The following is an 18,522-nucleotide window of genomic DNA, read 5'->3' as shown; positions in this document are numbered from 1 at the left end:
ACCCTTCACTGACAAACAGTAAAATCATGGGCTAGATGAGTAACGAGAACGCACCTATGCCCTAATATCCAGGTTACCGGGACCGTAACTCGAGGGCTAACTTTACAAGGCAGCCCACAAACATTTAATCCTCAGGAAAACAGAGTTTCCCATTAGGACCAGTCTAACTTTCTTTGAAGTTAATGAGATTTTTGTCATCGCGTTTAGGACAGAAGCACTTGAAGCTGTGGGCTAAAATCCAGTGTTTACACATGTGGGTTGGAGAGCCCAAGGATACTGGTGCCAGCCCACTCCCCATGGGGTCAGGTGGATGCCAGGGGAGACAGCCCAGCAGGAGCACTTGGTGGGAATGAGGAGAAACAGGCCATGTCCAGGAGGAGCAAGAAACATGGGGGATCAGGAGCTGTTTGCTGGCTGCTCTTTGCTGACAGCTGCACCAAAGGTCTCTGCCCTGGAGGTGGCTGGACTCCACATGCCACCCTGGTCCTCAGGGTAACCAAAGATGGAGAGATGAGTCTACCCCATGGAGGGGGAGCTGGTAGCACAGGCCAACAGTGACATGGGTACAGTGGCCAGAAAGAGATACAAACATGTCCTTAAATACCCAAAAGTGAAGAGGCCACTCAGCTGTGGGAGCAGCCTCAGCCCCTCAATGCCTCCCTTCATGGCAGCAGCCCAGGGTCCAGCAAGGTAGGATTCAGTCTGCAAGGCTGGCACATCTAAATGTAGGATCTCCCTATGGAAGCCTTCAAAGGCTCTGACTTTTCACCATCAATTCAGGTAGCTAGGTATTTACTTTAGGAGGACTATTTAATTTGCTGCTGAAATGTTGGTGCAAGGTGGGTTTTGAGCTAGCAGATCCCACCCTTTGGGCATGTCACTGCTTGCTCGCAGGTGTACCTTGGGTGTCCTTACTTGAGAGCATGACCAGTGCATCCCAGGGCATCAAGGATTCAGGACACATCTATAATCTCGCAGGGCAGCTGTATGAACATCTGAACCGCCAATATTCTTAGTAGATGGAGCATCACTCACCATTCAGCACGAGACAATGTGCTGGCAAGCACATATTTCACTATTGAAAAAAAACCACTACAACCCCGATTTACCTTTCAGCATTGCTTTATCTCTGCATTCCTTTCCTCCTGGGAGGTGAAAGACATTTTTGTTTAGAACCAGCATGGGATGAAGTAAAGTATACGTGGAATGTCTGTACAATAACATAACAAATAATACATGTAATTTGAACATTTATAATATATATTACTGGTTTCCACTTAATTGCAGCAACAGAGTAATCCATTTCATCTGAAAGCACTGAGAGTAGCTTTCTAATCCAGTCTCAACCTGTTATGTATATATATCATTCCATGCTTGGTTGGAGGCAGCTTAAGTTGTGTTGACACAGTAGTCCTACAGCAAAAACTGCAGATTTTTGCAAACAGGAACAGGCTGATGTTGGGAATGCTTTGCTCCTGAAAAAATTTTATGTAGGTGCATGCTGGAGGGTCAGTGGTGGAGGCAGGGCATGTATTCACCAGGGACAGTCCCGTTTCCAGTCCTATAGAGTTTTGCAAAAGGCCGACTTCAACAGCACCCATGTTCTGACTCTCACTTTGAACCTCAGAGTTCAAAGAAAGAGTGTAGAAGTTAGATGGGTGTGGGTTCTGCTCTGCCATGAACCTACTTCATCTTGGAAACTGGCTGACCTTTTCACTGCCTACAGGAATTTTTGGTTTATGCCAATAGACAGCACCTAGCTTTCAGTTCTCCTTTCACTTTGTGCAGCTGCTGGACTTACCTGCTCCCATTTTTCTATGCACTGGTAGTATCTCAATTCGAGGGCACTAAACTTGGCATATGGTACAACGCTCCTACATGAGCTTCCTCCCCTGGCTCGTACAAGCTTGCCCTGCCAGGAAAGGCCATTGAACTGTAATACCCTCTGAGACAGTTGTTGGCAAGGTCTGAGAAATGGGATTTCAACTTTATCTGCAGGAACATTTTTCAAAGACATGGTTTCAGCTTCTTTCATGTTGTCAGCAGGTGATCTCTGTCCTTCCTACAGACAAATCTCTTCTTGTCTTTGCTGGTCAGAGTGGTCAGAGCAGCTGTGGTTCAGTAGTGTGGCTTTTTTTCCTCCTCCTTGGTGAAGCTATGAAAAATGCCAGCCCTTTTGAATTTTTTTTTCCCAAACACTTAATTGCCTCAATCTGTCTCATAAAAGTATACTCTCCTAATTAACAGAAGCAGACGATATCTTTTTCACAGGCAATCTCCAGCCTATTACCAGTAACTTCAGCAACTCACTTCCCAGTTTGCAAAATCAGACACCAGAGGCTATCAGCCGTATCTGCACCTGTCTTATGCAAGGTGTCACCTTATTAGCTGGCATAAGAAGGTATTAAAACACAAACAAATACAATCAGAATTCCCCAGTGGCTGCTCCCCTATTTACAAGCTTGCCCTTTGTCTCAGGCTTTGTTTATTTTGTCTATCAAAAATGACAAGAACAAGTCAAACTTCAGAGCATGACCACAGATATCGATGCCAAGTGGGAAGGACATGAAGTGCAACCCAATCCTTAGCTTTACAGTTTTATTCACTTGCGACCCCATGTCTAGTTATGGAGAAGTTGCCTTTTATAATAGTAATGTACTGACCTACATTTTTTATAACCATCTAAGGCTTCATGTTACTTCTGTTTTGTCTTTTTTTTTTTTTTTTTTTAATGTCCAGTCAGAGTAACACTCAAAACACAGATCAAAAGCACCACAGGTTTCCTTTTTGGCACTCTGGAAAGGTGAACTAATCTTTCTAGTTGCCCTGCAGAGTTTCCCCGAGGTGCAAAAGGGTGAGCGGTGCATCCGCCAAGGTACACATGCATACAGCCCATGTCTGGGTCCTGAGGGGCACCATGGCGAGAAGGTGCCTTCCACTGACCACAGCAGGACTGTTCCCACATGTACCGTCTAGTATGTGTTGAGTCCTTCCTGAATCACAGCCTAGGGAATGATAAGTAATGAGAAGTCTTGGGGGAACAAAAAGAAAAAAAACCCCCCACACAGAGAACAGCCAAAGGTCTGGTCCATCTCTTCTGAGCTGGACCTTATTTGAGGTGCTGCATTGGTCCTCACCTCACCATTTCATTATGCATGTATCTTGGTTATTAAGAGTTTCCTAGTAGTGAGACGCATCTCATCCACTTAATGGCCCTGACATGTTGTGCTGCTGTTACTCTGAAAGGAGGGTTGATCTGATCATTTCTCACTCATGTACACCAACCATGGGTCATGGCAGTGGCCTGTCAGCTATGCCCCGAGGGCATCCCGTGTTCTGAACACAGAGATTCTCTTCTAATCTTACATGAGCCAACTTGTGGCAGACAATTGGACGTCAGGGGTTGATGCAAGATGGCCAAGCCCAGATCTTAACTGATTCCAAGCCATCTGGCCCCAGCTACCTGGTAATGAGTTTCTCATGGGCAAATACCAGAGAGGTGATTGATGTCAATAAAATTATTACAGAAATTCCATGTTTCCTTCTCACTGAACCTTGAAAGAGGGGTTTTGGACCCAAAGTTAAGGATGTACATGACTAGGTTTGGGCATTTACCTCCAGAAGGAACAAAAACCATATTGCTCTGTGCCTGACCCAGCACCACCCAGGGAGTCTGCTCCTGAAGAAGGCAAAGACAAAGATAAAACAGAGACCACAACTACACATATACCAAATGTAGGCTTATGGCCTCGTGATCCCTGCTCAGGCAAAATGCTCTTGTGTAGTGTCTCCATTTAGCCCGCACCCAGGGCTAAACAATAACCAGTTGTTCCATCACCCCATCTCCCCCCCCCAACCGAGAAAGGGAATTGGGAAAAAGAGGGAGACTCCTGGGTTAAAATTTAAACAGATTTAATAAAATAAGAAAACCAATATCGATTCTAATACAAAAGACACAAAATTATACTTAGCTTGTAGACTGGTGGCAAGTCCCTCCAGGGATAGTAACCATTGAGAACAGATGAGAAGGAGAAAGAGTGAGAGGAGAGCAGAGCAAAGAGCCCCATCCCCCTCCAGCTTTCCCATTTATAGTGACCCTGACGTTAATGTTACAGAACACACCTGTGGGCCAGCCTGGGTCAGCTGCCCTGGCTTTCACTGCTAATGGCCTTGATCACCATACCACAGCTGGCCACAAACTGAAACAAAATGTAACAGAAAAGTGATTCTGTAATTTTATCCCAGCAAAACCAGGACAGCAGCACTTTCCCTGCCCTGAAAGAGAAGTCCTGTGGTCATCACAGGAAATTGAGGTTTTAGGCCAGGCCATCCTGGAAAAATACAGAGCTGCTTTAACAGCAAGCCAAAATGCTATAATGTTAAAATATCTTCTCTGGTTATTCTTCAAGATCCCTTTCTCCTTCCCCAGCTGAGATGCAAGAGGCAAAATTGCAAAATCAGTCTAGATATAGAGAGGAACTATGTGTAAAGATTGAACTTGGGACTTCAGTACTGTGACCGCTTGACCCTCAACTCTGGTACAACTGTTGCACAGGAAACACCGAAATAAGCACGCTCCAGTGCTGAGAAGATTACGTTATGTATTGGACTAAAATGACTCAGGATAAGGTACTTCTGGTTCTCAGCAAAACACTTCTTTAGAATTTTGTGCAAGAAATAACAAAAAAAAGATCTCCATTGTGTCACTTCTTCCAGATAACAGCTTTTTTTTTTTTTTTAATAAAATTGCTTCCTTTTTGAACCCGAGGAACCTGCCAGCGTCTGCTGCATCCCGCAGGCAGGAGTTCCTCAGGTGAATGACACACTGTAGGAGAAGGAAGCTCCTCTGGCTTTGAAGCTGCTGCTTGCTAGCTTCCCTTGTGGCCCCCATCCTTGTGGTAGAGGAGAGAGTCAACAGCTATGCCAGCTTACTTCTCCATGCAACTCACGGTCTTCTCAGGCCCATTACAAACCACCACCTTCTCTTTTCCACACTGAATGGTCATAGCCTGCTAACTCGCTCCTCACACCTTTGTCCCACCCCACCAAGAGACCCAAGATGGGGAGAAGGTTTCCCCCCCACCGCCGTGCAATCCGGCAGTCCGCAGTGTGTGCTTGGAAAGGGTCCAATGGGGTGGGTGCAGTTACTCCAGGGCTGTATCCACCCTACTGCCACTGACCCATGAACTGGCTTTGAGCGTGCATGTATGACCACACTGACTGATTGCAGTGTGGACACATATCCACAGACTACACCTAAAGCAAACAATATGAAAAGGTACGAGGAAAAATAAAGCAAAAGAGAGGTGCAAAAAATAAATGGTAAGGGCAAGGAAATCAATAGTGCAAATATTGAATCAGCGATAAAATAGTTTATCCATATATTAAAAACAGTTTCAGAGAACAAGGAAAATACTGACAGAAAACCTTCCCACCTACAGGATATGTGTTTGGTTGCACATGTCTAAGGGAGAAAACAGAAACTTGCATGCCAGTGTCTTCAAGCAACACTTCTTTCTGCAGGGGTGGTGCGACAGCTTCTCCCATCTGTCTGTGTGGGTGTGTGTGTCTATATACGTACAGATGTACACAGTCTACAGGTCAGACTACAGCCGCATCCCCACCAGCCAGCAGCGTGACTGAAATCGCTGCGTGGTGGGAAGGGAGAACCTTCCTAGACCAGTAGGATTCGCAGGAAGGAGCTGGTCCTGCCTGATGCTGGAGACCCGGCTCACGCACCACACGGGAGCAGACCCAAAGCATGGTGGGTGCAAAGGCTTTGGCCCAACCCTGGACATGTGGATGTCACATGCGGTAGCCTCGGTACAGTGGGATTTATGGGGGACAGGGATCTGCAGTTATTTGTCCTGAAAAGCAACCAACTCAGCACACTCCCACTCTTAAGAGTAATAGAATGGTTTGGCCTGGAAGGGGCCTTAAAGATCATCTAGTTCCAAACCCCCTGCCATGGGCAGGGACACCTTTCCTCTAGACCAGGTTGCTCAAAGCCTCATCCAACCTGGCCTTAAACACTGCCAGGGAGGGGGCATCTACAGCTTCCCTGGGCAACCTGTTCCAGTGTCTCACCACCCTCACAGGAAAGAATTTCTTCCTAAAATCTAATCTAAATCTTCACAGCATCCAGGCCATTGCCCTTCACAGCAGCAACGAGATGCTTTCACCTTGGCAGGCAGCTGGAGTAGCTCCATGCCCACAGGGTTTCTTAGGGAGCATTTTTGTGCAGCACTGGTTCCTGGCAGACCCATGCCTGTGAGTTGCCTAACTCAGGAGTGTCCTGAAGGGAACGAGTCATTCAAAATACCTCCTCTCTGATGAGGAAACAGTTGCTTGGTAGTGGCATTTGTGGCATTTGCAATGCCTCATCCTTCCCTAGGGCACTGCTCATTTCTCCCGAAGTGTTGCCTTAACTTACTAAAAGTAACCAGGTTCGAAGCCCTGGCTGATGTTCAGACCCTGCACATGCAGGTCACGGTGCCAAGCAGAGTTGTTCAACTCTTATCTCCTGCTGCAAAAACAAAGAGGCTCGTTTTTGACAGGGGAGAACACGAGCTGCTCACGTGGCCAAGCCCCAGCCCCAGCTCCCACAGGTGGGATGAAACTGCTGCCCACAGCAGCCTCTGAGCCAAGCAAAATTGAGCAATGGGTTCAAAATGTACGTGCCTCCAAAAAGCGGTGGTACCATCTGCCACACCCCAATTACTAGTGCTCTTTCCAGCCCTCCCCTCCTACTTGCTTCCATTTTCACAGTGGAGCCTCTGTGCCATGCAAGAGCTGTGCAGTGATGAGTGGGGTGTGCATCATCTCCCCCCAAGAAAATGGGAGCGGGAGGCCCAACCCAGGAGCTCCCCAGGCATTAACCGAGCACCAGCAGTCCCTTGGGACTTCAAGAGCATGCAGTAGCCCCGGCAGCTGCTTAGGAAGTCTTGGCAATTAGTACAGCCATTCACAGCCACTTTTCCTTAAACTGACAGGAAAAAAATCAAAACAACTAAGAGGGTTATTAAACAGTCAGAAACCAAAAAGTCTCCTTGGACAGTGAACAGAGCGGCAGGTTGGTTGCTCAGCAGGGCAAAAAGTGTTCTGTGTATGTCAAGTGCTGCTACAGGACATGGGTTACTGCGGTGTGGCATGCAACTACAGTTCATGCAACCTTACGGAGCACCGCAAGGTCCAGGCTTCCTGATGCTTTGGTCATCCCATGCTGGGCTGCTGCAGCCGGTCAGCGTTACCCTGCCCTGGGGGGCACCGCTAGCTTTCACACAGCGGGCTGTGTCCTCAACCAGCAAAGGTTCAAATGCACAAAGCACTTCATTATCAGCAGCTGAGTACAGGGTGGTCCTTCTCCTTGGATAACAGTGCATTTTGTTTTCAGGCTACGAATGCATACGCAAGTGTCTGTTATGGTTTCTGTGGTTTACCAACAAGCCTCTGGTGGCCTAGGTCTGTATGGTGTCTCAAGGAGGAACCTCTTTTCTGTGGCATAGCAGCATTTAATAGGAACTGCCAAACTTGGAGGCAAAAGGGCAAACCAGCTTCAGTTATAGATGGTGTTGCCCATTAAATCCATCCATTGGTCACAGGAAGTCCAACCTCCTGCCCAGATGTGATGGGCATCAATGCTACATTGGGTCAGTTGAGGTCTTGTCTAGCTGAGCCTCGAAAACCTGCATGGGTGGAGACCCTGCTGCTGCCCTGGGCAGCTAACCTCCTGGTGACATTTTCTTCCCTGATGGCCAGCTTGAAACTCCCAAGACATAACCTGTGCCTGTTGCCTCTTCTTGTTCTGGTCATTTCTACGGCACAGAGCTTGGCTCCGTTGCCTTTGTAACTCCTCTCCAAGCACATGTCAGCTGCTATCAGGTCAGCCTGACCCTCCCTCTCTCTCCCCCCTCAGTGTCTTCCTGTAGGCCCCTGCCATCTTGGTATCCTTCTGCCAGACCAGTTTCCCAACACCCCTCTTGAACTGTGGGGTCCAGCACTGGAAACAACACCCCAGGTACAGCCATTGACTGTGTCAGGGCCCCGAGGGCACCACCGGGACTGATTGCCCCTGCCTGACCCCTGTGGCCTCCCCCCATCCTGCCCATGACCCAGGACCCCATTTCAGATCTTACAGGCAAGTCACTGACCTTTTTCTTGGTGTTAAAGTACCTAGAAACAGACTTGCCTTAGAAAGGGCACTGACACCTAGCCCAACAACCATCTTCTGCCTGAAGCTAGAAGGTGTTGCTTTACAGTCTAAAACACTTTGTTTCTTCTTCAGGACCACATTTTCAGAAATGTCTTCTCACAATCCTTTCCTTTAAAAGGTGACATGGCGCAACACCCCGCATGCTTGAACTTTAGAGGCAAACTCCTGGCTCTCCTGGGAAGGATTTTACCATTGACTTGAGCTCACCCCAGATTTTTCTCCAAGACCAAGTGAGCTGCAGACACCACGTGGTTTGCCATGGACAAGTGCCCACCCTGTGCAACTCCCCTCCGCAGCTGTCTAACCCCCAAAACAAAGGCTTGCTGCTGCTCTTCTGCAAAAGCAGAGCAGAGCACCTGGCACCACGAACACGTCAGGATTAGTACCCATTTATCCATAACTTCACAGTTTTTCTGTGACAGCCAAGGTCAGAGCCATGGCACCATTCTTCTGGCATGTTGAGTCACCATGACTTCCTTCTTCAAAAACACCCCACCACTTGCAATATTTTTGGGGAATTAAGCGTGTATGTGACATCCTTTCAATGTGATCACTATTAAAGGTCTCTGAAGGGTCAACACAGGGCATTGAATCAAATTCCATGGAAATTTTAAATATACTAAACTCGGCAGAACAATCTACCAATCTTATTTATCACATCCACTTCTATTAATCACACAGGTAAACATACCATCCTTCAAGTTATTTTGATGTATGCTGTGACCGAGCTGTTGTACAAACCTTCCAAGTTTCAGTGGCTCCTTGTCAATGACAACAGGGACATTTCTCAGGTTTTATGTGTAGTTACTTATCTAATCAGTCAAACTACGCTTTAAGGTTCAACTGCAACTATAATTTCATTTGGCTTTGTTCCTTGTAAAGGTATACATGGTATTATTTACCTTAGAATATAATACTCTTGGACCTTGTTTACACAACAGATTTTTCAAAATGCTTCCCACCATTAATTCAAGAATACTTACTTCAATCTTCATGAGCAGCATCGTGAGCCTTGCTGTTAACCATGCACCTGCTTCTTCTGCTGTTTTAAAGCATGACATGGTTTTGCCCTGCTTGATGACAATCTGATGAATAAGATGCTGAAAAATTAGGGTTGTGTTTGAGAATGAGGGGAAGGTGCAGGAAGACTCATTGCAGTCAACGCCTGGGAGATGTGCAAACAAAAGTGTATTTCACTGGAATCTGAGTGGAAATGTGTGCCCGAGACTCTTCTCTAAAAATATATTAGCTCAAGTGTGCAAAAACTCCACGCAAGCACACTACTGTAGTTCCCACATAAGGATAATCCACCTTCTGCCCTGGTAAAACCAAGGTCTTATGGTTGGCCATGATCTTCACCCACCTTACAAGGTCTACCACATTTGAACCACTCACTCTTCAAACACAGCTTGCTCATTACTCTCACATCACTATTTTTTTTTGTGCATGTGGTCTAAAATATCTGTAAATATTAAGTTTCAGCCACTGAGCTTTGGACAGTGTTTTAATTTGGAAATGCTGGCAGCCCTTTTTGAGATCACCTCCAGTTACATTTGGGATGATCACCCATGAACCTTTTACCAGAAGCACGCTGCTTTGCAATATGGCGATTGCAGCCTTCCTTCCTGCCCTGGCCCCATGCTGACAGGCAATGCCAGCAGACATGGGCCAAATCCTGTGTACGCAGAGGAGAGGGATTCTGCCAAAAAATGCACCAGCTTGGCAATCTTTTCCTCCCTGCCTCTGTTTAGCCCACAGCCAGGGCTAAACAACAACCAGTTGTTCTATCACCCAGTGTCCCCTCCCCAACTGAGAAAGGGAATTGGGAAAAGGAGGGAGACTTGTGGGTTAGAATTTAAACAGATTTAATAAAATAAGAAAACCAATATCAATACTAATACAAAAGACACAAAATTATACTCAGCTTGTAGACTGGTGGCAAGTCCCTCCAGGGATAGTAACCATTGAGAACAAGGAGAAAGATGGATAGGAGAGCAGAGCAAAGACACCCTCCCATCCCCAGCAGCTTTCCCATTTATAGTGACCCTGACGTTAATGTTACAGAACACACCTGTGGGCCAGCCTGGGTCAGCTGCCCTGGCTTTCACTGCTAATGGCCTTGATCACCATACCACAGCTGGCCACAAAATGTAACAAAATGTAACAGAAAAGTGATTCTATAAATTTTATCCCTGCAAAACCAGGACACTCCCACAGGAACTGGAGGAAAACTTGTTTCTGTTCCCACCTTCAAGTATTTACCACAGCAAGTTTACAGCCATAGTTTATGTTCTTCCGCCTTAAAAGTGAGCATCACCAAGACACTGCCCACGCCTCCTGCACGTCCGCACACATCTACTAGACCTTGACCTTCAACGACTGCAATAAAGAAATGTCAATTTTGAGATAGTCCACATCAAAAAGCTTTCCAAAAGGTTTGTTAGGAGGAGGAGCAACAGCCAAATTAACCAGAGAGGAGAGAGTCTGGTCCTTCTCCTGCCGTTTGCGCAAAGGCAGCCATGGCTTACAGCTGGCTGAGAGTTAATAACAAGGGCAAACAAACCAGGCTTCCAGCCTTCATTATTTCTCCATCATGTACGAAGGTCTAAGGAGACTTGATGTACTTAGAAATGAATAATTCCTGGTTGTCATCTTTGCAGATCTATGAGGGATGCTGGGTCACTGTGTCAAGTCCCTGCTTCCCAGGCGGCCGGACGTGTCCCACTCTTTCTATCTCTGTCCAAAGAGTCCCCAAGTGCAAAGACCCATGTTGGTAAGGAAAAAAGGCACTTGGAGCACTCTGCCCTCTTTCCCACCACATACACAGCTCCTCTCTTCAGAGGGGAAGACTTAGGAGCACACCAATGGGAGAGGCAAAGGCTTTGCCCCTCTTGGGACATGGCTGCCAGATGTGATGAGCTAGGATGCTCTCCTGGAGCAGGGGACTTGGAGGAAACAGCTCCCGGCCTCTTCTAGGGGCACTGACTTTCCATCTTTCTGATACAAAAAGGAAAAGGCACGAATCCAACTCCATCCGCAAGTCTATTTTTACGCGTCTGCCTGACACGGCGCGGATCTGTCAGTCATGACAAACCTGACAGGTTCTGATACAGAGGCTCGCAGAAATGTGTCCTTAGGTTTCCTGCACATGCCACAACCGTGACTCACGTTCTGTGGTTACAAGAAGACAGAGACAACCTGGCAAGCCCAGAGCAAACAGGTGATATCATCAGCATGATGCATACATTTATAGGCATCATTCTATTTCTCGATTAGGATTGCAAGTAAAAAATTCCCAATTAAAACAAGATGTGTGGGCATGGGAAAGAAGTCCATACCTTAAAAATGACGATTCCTGACACACGGACCGTGCCGACAGGCATCTCATCCTGACCACAGAGTAATCACTGACTCAAAATTTATAACATGTGTGGATACCAGTGATGTGGCTGATCACATTGCACGAATGGGAATCAGCGTCATCCAGAGGTGGAAAAAACATGTTGCTTGAGAAACTCCATTTTACCCAACAATGCAATTGCCAACTTAAGTGGGGAGGGGAGCGATGTGTTGAACACGGACACTCTCAGTGAAAGCGGCTGCCTGTTCACATGCAGCCTGTTTTATTCTCCCAAAATTAGAGTTTGACCTACACAAAACAGGAATGGTGATCAAAAACCCAGCCTGGTCAAGAGTTTAAAGGAAACAGCAGCAACCTTACAGTGAGTAACATGTCAGGAACGGGTGAGTGAAAATTACAGGCCTCAGACAGAAATGGCAAGTTAAAGGGTGTATGTGACTGACAGGGGAAGCTGAAGGAATTAATGGAAGGCTCCAGAGCCCTACAGGCAGCAGGAGCTTAGGGCAGGCATGAGGCCATTTCAAGAGGCAGAGAGGAAAGTCAGGAACAGCAGAGCAGAAACATCAGCTGCCTCCAGCATCTACTTCTGATTGCTTTTCTGTTTCGGGATGGGTCCTCTTATGGAAAAGTACTGATGCACAAGCACCTTCCACAGCCACCGTGTTTACTTTCAGCCTTCCCTGAACTGGGAAAGCTCCACAGCTGCTGGGTGTGAAGAGGAGGAGCGGCTGATAAGCCTCTGGCCCTGATTTCCACAACACTGACTCAGAGCGGAGCAGTTCCCTCCGAGGCTGTCACTGCCACCACACCACCGCTGGCCTGCCAGGAAAGATGCGACCAGCATGACTTTGCAAGTTGGCAGATCAGAAGGTGAACAGGGGTCAGGAGGTCCACGGCCAGAGGTAGGCCAGCTCGGGGCGAGGGGTGGCACGGCACCGTGCCTCCTCCGGCAGCCATCACGCCTCCTTTTTCTCCACTGGGAGCCACGCCGGCCAGGGCGCAGCTGTGTGCAGCAGCATGAGGCCGCAGAGCGTCATGGCGAGGCCAACCCACCACAGAGATGTCCACGTCTCCCCGAAGAGAAGCTTGCCCAGGATGGCCTGAAAGAAAAGACAGAGACAAAGCTTTGCTGGGCTGAGCACCCCAAAGCCTCCTGTGCCACCACAGCTGCGGGGACTTCTGCTGGGAGAGCTGTCCCAGGAGAAAACCTGCTTGAGGCAACTCCTGCTGGGACCACCAAGAGAAACGGCTGCTACGGGTGATGCCGGAGATGACCTACTCTACCAACCAGCCTGGAAGCATAGCCATATTGCGGTCCCAAAGCAGGATTTTGGCAGACATGCATGTGCTTTGCTACTTTCCCAGCACCTCTTGGGAACTGAATCTCCAGCTGACTGGGCAACTCCAGTCGATAAAAAAGGAGCCCCACTGACTTGAGTTTTGGACACCACCATGAGCTGGCTGCGAGTTGTTGGAGCACAGAAACAACTCGCATTGGCTTGTCACAGATGAGAGGTTGCAAAGGAAAAGCAAAACAAAGCAAAGCTCCAGTGTGACCGTTCCCACATTGCTGTGCTCCTCCAGGCTTCAGCGCCTGGGGAAGGGATCTACTCACCGAAGAGATGAAGTTGGAGGCCGTCGTTGTCACAGAGGCAGCGGCCGAGGAGGAGGAGAGTCGCAGGGCTTTGGCAAAGACTGTCCACATGACCGCATTGCACGCAAACACCAAGCCGACACAGCCGATGCGAAGCAGCACAGGCAGCTGTAGGATGAAAGGCAAAACCCCGTTTATTTTCACTGACCACTCATTCACCCTCACTAATTCATGGGCATTTTGGGGCAAAACCCAACGGCGTGGGCTTGAAGCTGAATTACAGCTGGTATTAGATGAATATATTAAACCGCAGAAGTCAATAGAAGCGAGGAAACAGCCCTAGATGGAGCGTGAGCCTGGCACGCCCTGCCGTGAGTCCAGCATCAGACTACAAGCTGGGAAGTGCTGGAACAGCGTCCAACAACTGCCATGCCAGAAGCCAAACTCCAGAAAGCTCTCCAGCTCACGACGTCATGCACACGCAATGCAGTGAAATGCCCTTCACTTATCGCTAGATGTATAGAAAAGGGTCAAATTCAGCCCTGCCAGAGACAAACGCCAAAGGTGTATGTGCTGGTGCTGCACGTGGTCCAAGAACCGTCTGTTGTAAATTCAGGCTGAGATCAGTGTGGTCCCAAACTACTGGTCCTCACCACCTCCTGTGACCTGGCCTGCCTTACTGCTGCAGCAAGGGCAGAGCAGGGTCCCCTGGGAGGAATGTCAGAGCTGAGGGGCTTCGTGCCTTATTTTGCACGCTCGCTGGAGAGCAGGTTTACCGAGAGCTCTTTTGTCCAGCATTTAGCAGGAACAAAACCATCTCTGCATTCAAAGGCCTTCAAGGCCAACTAGGTTCTCAAGAAAGATCTCCCTCCTTAGACAACCTGACAAGACATTTAACAGCCTCAGTCTGGAAAAAGGGCAGAGTTTTGCCTAAAATGCCTTCACCGTTCGCAGTCTCCCCCCACACCTATAGTTTTAGTTGCTGCAGACATCTCCCTAGTCCCTGGGTGTCATGTACTTGTCGTGAAGACACCAAGGGAGGAAACCACAGGTAGATGGTTGACTCTTGCAAACACTCAAGGAGCACACGAGGGCAAGGGAAAGCAAGGCTTTTTCTACATCTTGAAGCAGAGAGAGATGTAGGTATGAAGCCACCAACAAGCACAGCTGAGAGGTGGCACCTGCCCCATGGGAACAGCAGCACTGCAGCCCTGCCAGCCACCCAAATCAATGAGGGCCACCAACCGTGCTCTGCTCCCACTCAGAAGAAGAAATTACTAACTGCACCCTAGGGGACGCCACAGTGATTTCTGAAGCAAGTGATGCAGCAAGCACAAAGCTAAAAGGGAAGGGCCGTAAAGCAAATCCCTGGTTGATGGCTGGTGCAAGGTCCGGGAGGCTAACCCCATCCCAGAGAGGGATGGTTCAGGTGTTCAGCCTCATTTTGCCCCACTTGTGGCAAAGGTCTCTGACTTTATCAGGGCAACAGTAAATGAGTCAAAACGATTCCCATCAGTGAAGCACTTTGCTTTCCCACCACCGCCACAGCAAACTCTGCAGAGAGGGATCAAGAGGGATACTCATACCCAGCTGCTACTGGCCTTCTAAAGAAGAAACCTGCTGCCCTGTTACGGCTCACTGCTGGATGGGGTTTGCCTCCTGCCTTCACCCTCAGCCTGTGTGGCCGGACAGTTTTACCCTGCCCGGGGCACTTGTGTATGTCCACATAAGCCTCTAGTGGGTAAGCAGACTTGGGTGCAAAGAAATGAGAGGGGAAAACAATTCTCTGTGTTTCACCTAAATTCAGTATATTATTTTCTGGATCAGAAAGAGCCTTCCAAGGTAAGCTGCTGGGAGAAAAAGCCTTAAGAAAAAGAGATCTTGTTACTGTCTTCAACCACCCACTAAAGGCTGTACAGAGGATGGAGCCCAAGCTCTTCTCCTAGGTGCACTGGGATATGACAAGAGGCAGCAAGTAAATGTTGGAACAAGTGAAGTTTTGATCAGATACAAGGAAAAACAAAGGTGATCAAACACTGGAACAGAGGTCATGGGCTCTCCAACCTTGGAGATACTCAAAACTTGACTGGTGAAAGTCATAAGCAACCTGTTGCAGAGCAGGGAGTGCAGTAGAGACCTCTGAAGGTCCTGTCTGACCTGAATTAGCCCACGAGTCTACCAGTGCTGGAGAAAAGCTGGTTCCTACCATCACAGCAGCTATGCTATCTTGAAAAGTGACCCTGAACCCATGGGTTCTTCTGATCTTCTTCTATTGCAGAGTCAGGGAAATCAGCTGTAGTGTGCTCTGCAGGTGACATGCCCAGAAGGAAGGTTTTCCAGAGAGAGGTCGAGTTCCTGGGCAGAGGAGCAGTCATCGCAATGGCACGCAGGCAGAGAGATAGGAACATCCCCAGGTGTTCACCACAAGGAAGGAGGGAGGTATAAATTCCTCCCCTGCCAAGGGCTCAGCCAAGCCAGCCCAGTGAGTCAAGGATTACTGTTCTGATTGCTTTTCTAAGAGGAGATTAATTTCAGTGTACATTTCAGATAATCCAGAATCACTCCTGAAGTGGCAGAAGTAATTTTAGACAAAGTTTGGCAGGGGAGAGTGGAAAGTAAAGGAAAACTTTTGTTCAAGTGAAATGACCCCTCCTGGTCAGGCTGCTCTCAGGCTGGACCATCACAACACATCCTTCTGGCCGGGAAATCCATCTCTGTGCTGTCGTCGAGTATCCTGCTACCCTACGTCATAACCTCTCAGAAGTGTCAATACACTTGTAACATTTGCTGCCACTTGTCATGCTGCACAAGTGATGGCTGCCCTCTTAGACTTATTTTCGTATTTCTGTAGTTCTTCCTCAAACACAAAACTCCTTGAATTTCTGTCACCTTGTGGCTGCTCTGCGGAAATGCCTTTGTAGCAAGAGTGCACGATTCAAATGGCGAGCCCTCTGGAACACTTAAGTGTCTATGGTCCTGCACAATTTAAGTTACTAGGAAGATTAGAGCATTTACGTAAAACTCAGTTAGTTTTACAGCTAAACTGATTAATTTAGTTCACAATTATCCCCTAGAATGGACCTGAAAGAAGTAACTGAAGGAACCAATTTGTCCAGAAAAAAGAAACACAATCACAGAATCACAGCATGGTTGAGGTTGGAAGGGACCTCTGGAGATCACCTGGTCCAACCCCCCTGCTCTTAGAGCAGGTTGCTGAGGTCTGTGTTCAGGCATCTTTTGAGTATCTCCAAGGATGGAGACTCCACAGCTTCCCTGGGCAACCTGTGCCAGTGCTCAGTCACCCTGACAGTGAAAAAGTGTTTCCTGATGTTCAGGGGGAACCTCCTGTGTTTCACCTGGTGCCCATCACCTCTGGTCCTGTCACTGGGCCCCACTGGAAAGAGCCTGTCTCTGTCTTCTGCTCCCTCCTTCTGATATTTATACACATTGATGAGATCCCCCTGAGCCTTCTCTTCTCCAGGCTGAACCATCCCAGCTCTCCCAGCCTCTCCTCATAGGAGGGATGCTCTGGTCCCTTCATCATCTTAGTGGCCCTTTGCTGGACTCTCTCCAGTAGCTCCGTCTTTTTTTTTTTTGTGTTGGGGAGCCCAGAACTGGGCACAGCACTCCAGGTGTGGGCTCACCAGTGCTCAGTAGAAGGGAACAATCACCTCCCTTGACCTGCTGGCAACACTCCACCTCAATGACACGACACTTTGTCATAGCAACTTCGAAAAATCCCCAACAAAGGGGCAATATTTCTATAAATTTCAAAGGAGCAAAATACTCAGAAAAGATGCTGTCAACATTTTCAGTAATTCCACGCTCTGCTTTTCTGTCAGAATCTTTTTTTGCGGGGTTGGGAAGGGTATTAGGATTTAAAATTTTTGATTCTTCTTCCTGTCACCCTTTCTGACATACTGGAAAGGATCACCAGGATTAGTGAGTATTGCGTTTTTGCTTTTTTAACCATCTCTAATAATCACACAAGTTGATTTTCTTTTGTCCTGATGCAAGGCTTTTTTTTTCAGATCTAATTTCTCTTGTGGGTTCTCCTTTGGATTTCAAGACCAAATGTACATTTGCCATATGAATAACAATCCCTGCTCTGTTCCTAACGTGTTTTTACGATACCTGTATGCTGTCTATCTCAGCGTCTCCCCATTCACGCTGCCTGTGCCAGAGTTCACCACTAGGCAAGGACACGGTATGCTTGATGCGAAAGGCCAGCAGTCCCATGCAACCTTAAGCACAACAAGGTTTGAGAAATAAAGATCATCCCTTACAAACATCCAAGGAGAGCTCACCAGATGACCACATCGGCTGAGCAGCATGATGGAAATCAACAGCTCCACCTCTCTGCTCTTGTCACAAGTGAACAGAAACAGAACAAGAGAGGGAGAAGGGCAACTTTATTAGCAAAGCAGAGGGCTGAGAACAATATCAAGTGTTTGATACTCAAGCATATGAACATCCTGCTTTTACAGGAAAACTGACATAAAACCACACAGAATCACAGAATGGTTGGGGTTGGAAGGCACCTCTGGAGATCATCTAGTCCAACCCCCTGCCAAAGCAGGTTCACCCAGAGCATGTTGCACAGGGTCGCATCCAGGCGGGTTTTGAATATCTCCAGAGGAGACTCCACAACCTCCCTGGGCAGCCTGTTCCAGTGCTCTGCCACCCTCAAAGTAACATATTCAGATGGAACTTCCCATGTTTCAGTTTGCGCCCGTTGCCCCTAGTCCTGTCACTGGGCACCACTGAGAAGAGTCTGGTCCCCTCCTCTCGACACCTGTCCCTGAGGTATTTGTAAGCGTTGATAAGCTCCCCCCCTCGCTACCACTGCCAAGGGGCTTTCAGAGCTGGGTTTGGTCTCGGGCATCCCCACACCACGCCTGGTTTCTCCGTCACACACCAGCAGCCCTCGCTTCACCCTGCTCGCTGCCTGTTCACACCACGCGGCAGTGGCCGATCCTCAGCAGCCACCAGGCCCGGCTCCCCCAGAGGCCAGTCCCGGCCCGGCTCCCCGAGACCGCCCGGGGCTTCCCAGCAGATCCCTCTGACGGCGAGTGCGGGGCACCCCCGGAAGGGCGCGAGGAAGAACCGCCGCGTTTCCTCCCCACGACGGACACGGTAAGGAGCGCGGCCCCGAGGGCTGAGCCGCGCCTGCGGGGGAGGCCCGCGCGGGACGCACCGGGCTCACGGAGGTCCGTCCCCTGCGCTGATCTCCGCCTTCCTTACCCAGCCTCCGGCCGCCTCTCCGCCCGGACCCAGCACCAGCTTCGCCGCGGCCGCCGCCGCCGCCCCCAGCAGCCCCGCGGCGACCGCCGCTGCCCCGCCGCCCGCCCGCAT

At 48.7% G+C, this 18,522-nt stretch overlaps 1 protein-coding gene across 2 annotated transcripts; it reads right to left on the bottom strand.

Annotated features, from left to right (window-relative positions):
* Nucleotides 1–11,802: 11,802 nt before the first annotated feature.
* On the bottom strand, nt 11,803–18,522 carry TMEM42 (transmembrane protein 42). 2 transcript variants are annotated; one of them, XM_068405084.1, is made up of 4 exons: nt 18,365–18,381; nt 17,454–17,526; nt 13,189–13,335; nt 11,803–12,673 (listed from the first exon to the last, which is right to left on the bottom strand). In XM_068405084.1, the coding sequence occupies exons 2-4, from the start codon at nt 17,499–17,501 to the stop codon at nt 12,530–12,532; spliced, it is 339 nt and encodes a 112-aa protein (XP_068261185.1). In that variant the 5' UTR covers nt 17,502–17,526; nt 18,365–18,381; the 3' UTR covers nt 11,803–12,529. The 2 variants fall into 2 exon arrangements, with proteins under 2 accessions (XP_068261185.1, XP_068261183.1); XM_068405082.1 differs by lacking the exons at nt 17,454–17,526; nt 18,365–18,381 and adding an exon at nt 18,412–18,522.

This window comes from Nyctibius grandis, chromosome 7 (assembly GCF_013368605.1).
Source record: "Nyctibius grandis isolate bNycGra1 chromosome 7, bNycGra1.pri, whole genome shotgun sequence".
Classification (NCBI taxonomy): domain Eukaryota; kingdom Metazoa; phylum Chordata; class Aves; order Nyctibiiformes; family Nyctibiidae; genus Nyctibius; species Nyctibius grandis.
Note: the sequence above shows the minus strand (reverse complement) of the source record. Positions and strands in the feature narration are given on the sequence as shown.